General features: G+C 60.8%; 1 protein-coding gene across 1 annotated transcript; it reads right to left on the reverse strand.

Annotated features, from left to right (window-relative positions):
- Nucleotides 1-513: 513 nt before the first annotated feature.
- HSPB1 (heat shock protein family B (small) member 1) lies at nucleotides 514-2,000 on the reverse strand. The gene is made up of 3 exons (XM_059154971.1): nucleotides 1,507-2,000; nucleotides 936-999; nucleotides 514-838 (listed from the first exon to the last, which is right to left on the reverse strand). Exons 1-3 carry the CDS (start codon nucleotides 1,874-1,876, stop codon nucleotides 649-651), a joined length of 624 nt encoding a protein of 207 aa, XP_059010954.1. The 5' UTR covers nucleotides 1,877-2,000; the 3' UTR covers nucleotides 514-648.
- Between the last annotated feature and the right edge of the window lie 509 nt (nucleotides 2,001-2,509).

Consider the following 2,509-nt stretch of genomic DNA (forward strand, 5'->3'; position numbering starts at 1 on the left):
CTCTCTGCTCAGCAGGGAGCCTGCTTCCCTCTCTCTCTCTGCCTGCCTCTCTGCCTTCTTGTGATCTCTCTCTGTCAAATAAATAAAATCTTAAAAAAAAAAATAGAAAGTCAGCTGGAGTACCACACCTCCCATGCCTTCTCTGAGATCCTGCCCCTCTCTGGAACAGCAAAGTCTCAATGAAGTAAAAGCAAGAGACTCTAGCTCCTAAGAAGCTCCCCTCCTGGGGCCCTGCTCTGTCCCCCTGCACCTGACTCCAGCCTAGGTGTCCCTGAGTGCTCAAGGCTGGACCAGTTGCCTCTCCTGGTTTCTCCCATCGCTGCTGGTTCCGATCATTACTTCTCTCTTACTGGACTCAGGGCTGGAGGACTGGGGTACGCCCGTGCTGTAACCCACTGTACCCACAGGACCACGGGGCTTGGCACACAGCAGGCCCTCTGCAAATGTGATCCGTGTATGAGCCAGCAAGTGGCACCAACCCCTGGGCCTCGACACAGAATCGGGAGGCAGTAGTGGGCAGTCGCTTCGAACTTTTATTTGAGAAAAACAGAAGATAGACGTATCAAAAAAGCATACAGATTGGCAGGTAGGGATGGTCAGTGATGGCTACTGAGGTGGGGGTGCGGCCAGCAGGGCTAAGTAAGGCCTTTACTTGGCTCCAGGCTGCTCCGACTTTCCAGCTTCTGGGCCCCCAATCTGGGCACGTGCCTCGAAGGTGACAGGAATAGTGATTTCTGCAGACTGGGTGGCTGGCTTGGGCAGCGGGGCCTCCACGGTGAGCGTGCCCTCAGGGGACAGGGAGGAGGAGACCAGGGTGGGGTCCACACCAGGGGGCAGCCTAGACAGGAGGACAAGAGTTAACACACCTGGGCCTCACTGGCCCCCGCCCCCTGCATCCCTCCTCAGGTCCCTGTGGATCTGGGGCCAAGACTTACGTGTATTTTCGAGTGAAACACCGGGAGATGTAGCCATGCTCGTCCTGCCTCTCTTCGTGCTTGCCTGGGGAGAGAAGGACCGGTCAGAAGCTGCCCGGAGGGGCCCCACCCAAATCCACACACGCCCCCATGGGTGCTCGGACTGTCTCAGGGCCCCTCAGAAGCTCCTGGAAAGTTGGGTTCAGTGCTTTGGAGGGTTGGTGGGGATCGGAGCGCCACAAAGAAGGGCACACGCCCCCTCCGCAGACCCGGTTTTAGGGACAAGGAACAGGAACTGCGCCAGGGGACAATGGCCTTTTCGCCCGGGCCTGTGGGTGGCCCCAGGGAGACCTGGTCATTTGGGGGCGGGGCTCGGAGGGGGTCTGCGCTAGAAGGTGGATTTCTTCCCTCCATAGAGCTTTTTTTCAGGCCAGAGGGACCCTGAACTACTCTCAGTCCCCCGTTCTAGAGTCTAGAGTCGGGACCGCAAGCCCGGGGGCAGGGCGAGTCCCAAGTCTTCTGGGTCCCTGGTGGAGTCTCCCTGCCCCCTTCCCGCCCTGCCAGCCGGGTCCCCGCAGGGCCGGGGGCTCACCGGTGATCTCCACCACGCCGTCCTTCGTCTTGACCGTCAGCTCTTCGGGGGCGAAGTGGTTGACGTCCAGGGAGACGCGCCAGCGGTCGGCCGTCTGCCGGATCTCCGAGACGCCGCTGCTGAGCTGCCGGCTGAGCGCGCGGCTGTAGGCGGGCGCGGCCACCGCGGCGGGGCCCTCGACCGTAGCCGGGGGCAGCGGGCGCACGTAGCCCGGCCAACCGCTGTGGCCGAACCACTGCGCCCACTCCTCGGGCAGCCGGGGCAGCCCGAAGGCCTGGTCGAACAGGCGGCTGTGGGCCGGGTACCAGTCGCGGAAAGGGTCCCAGCTGGGGCTCCGCAGGAGCGAGAAGGGCACTCGGCGCTCGGTCATGCTGGCTTGGCTCCGCGCTTCTGGCTGAGGCTTGAAGAAGTGTGGAACGTCGGACCCGCAGCGCTTTTATGCGGCTCCAGCCGGGTATTTTTAGCAGGCGGTGTTTCAGGTCTCTATTAAAGGCAATGACGGGCTGGGGGCAGCCCCTCCCCCTGCATTCCTCCCCCTGCACACGGGGCGGGGGCGGGGGCGGGCCGAGGAAGGCCCTGCCCACATCTGGAACCTTCTCTAGTTCAAAAAAAACAAGTGACTGGAGCACCGGTCCTGGTGCACTGCCCACTGCTGGACACTGGCGGGCCCGGGCTCTAAGGCCGGTGGACAGTCCCATCCTTTGGTCCAGGAGCACAAAGTCCAGAGGGGCTGGGCTCCTTGTCCCAGACCACATGGATCTAGAAGTGGCAGAGTCAGGATTTGAACCACCAGGCGTCCATGAAATAGTGTCTTAAAAACCAGCCTGGCGTCGCAGATAAGAGTCTGGGCTTTGGAGCCAGACTGTCTGGCTTCACATCCTGTTCTGCCACTAATCGGATGAACCTGTGCAAGTTGGACTCTGGGCCTCAGTTTCCCCATCTAGAGAACGGACATGATGATGACCATAGTAATAAAAACGCTTACATCATTGGGTTGATGTGA

The sequence above is a fragment of the Mustela lutreola genome, chromosome 17 (assembly GCF_030435805.1).
Source record: "Mustela lutreola isolate mMusLut2 chromosome 17, mMusLut2.pri, whole genome shotgun sequence".
Taxonomy (NCBI): Eukaryota; Metazoa; Chordata; class Mammalia; order Carnivora; family Mustelidae; genus Mustela; species Mustela lutreola.

Coding starts and splice junctions, on each gene's coding strand:
- HSPB1 (XM_059154971.1), bottom strand. CDS start 1,876: ATGACCGAGCGCCGAGTGCCCTTCTCGCTCCTGCGGAGCCCCAGCTGG. Junction 1,000..1,506: donor CGGCGTGGTGGAGATCACCG/GTGAGCCCCCGG, acceptor TTCTCTCCCCAG/GCAAGCACGAAGAGAGGCAG. Junction 839..935: donor TGTTTCACTCGAAAATACAC/GTAAGTCTTGGC, acceptor CCTCCTGTCTAG/GCTGCCCCCTGGTGTGGACC.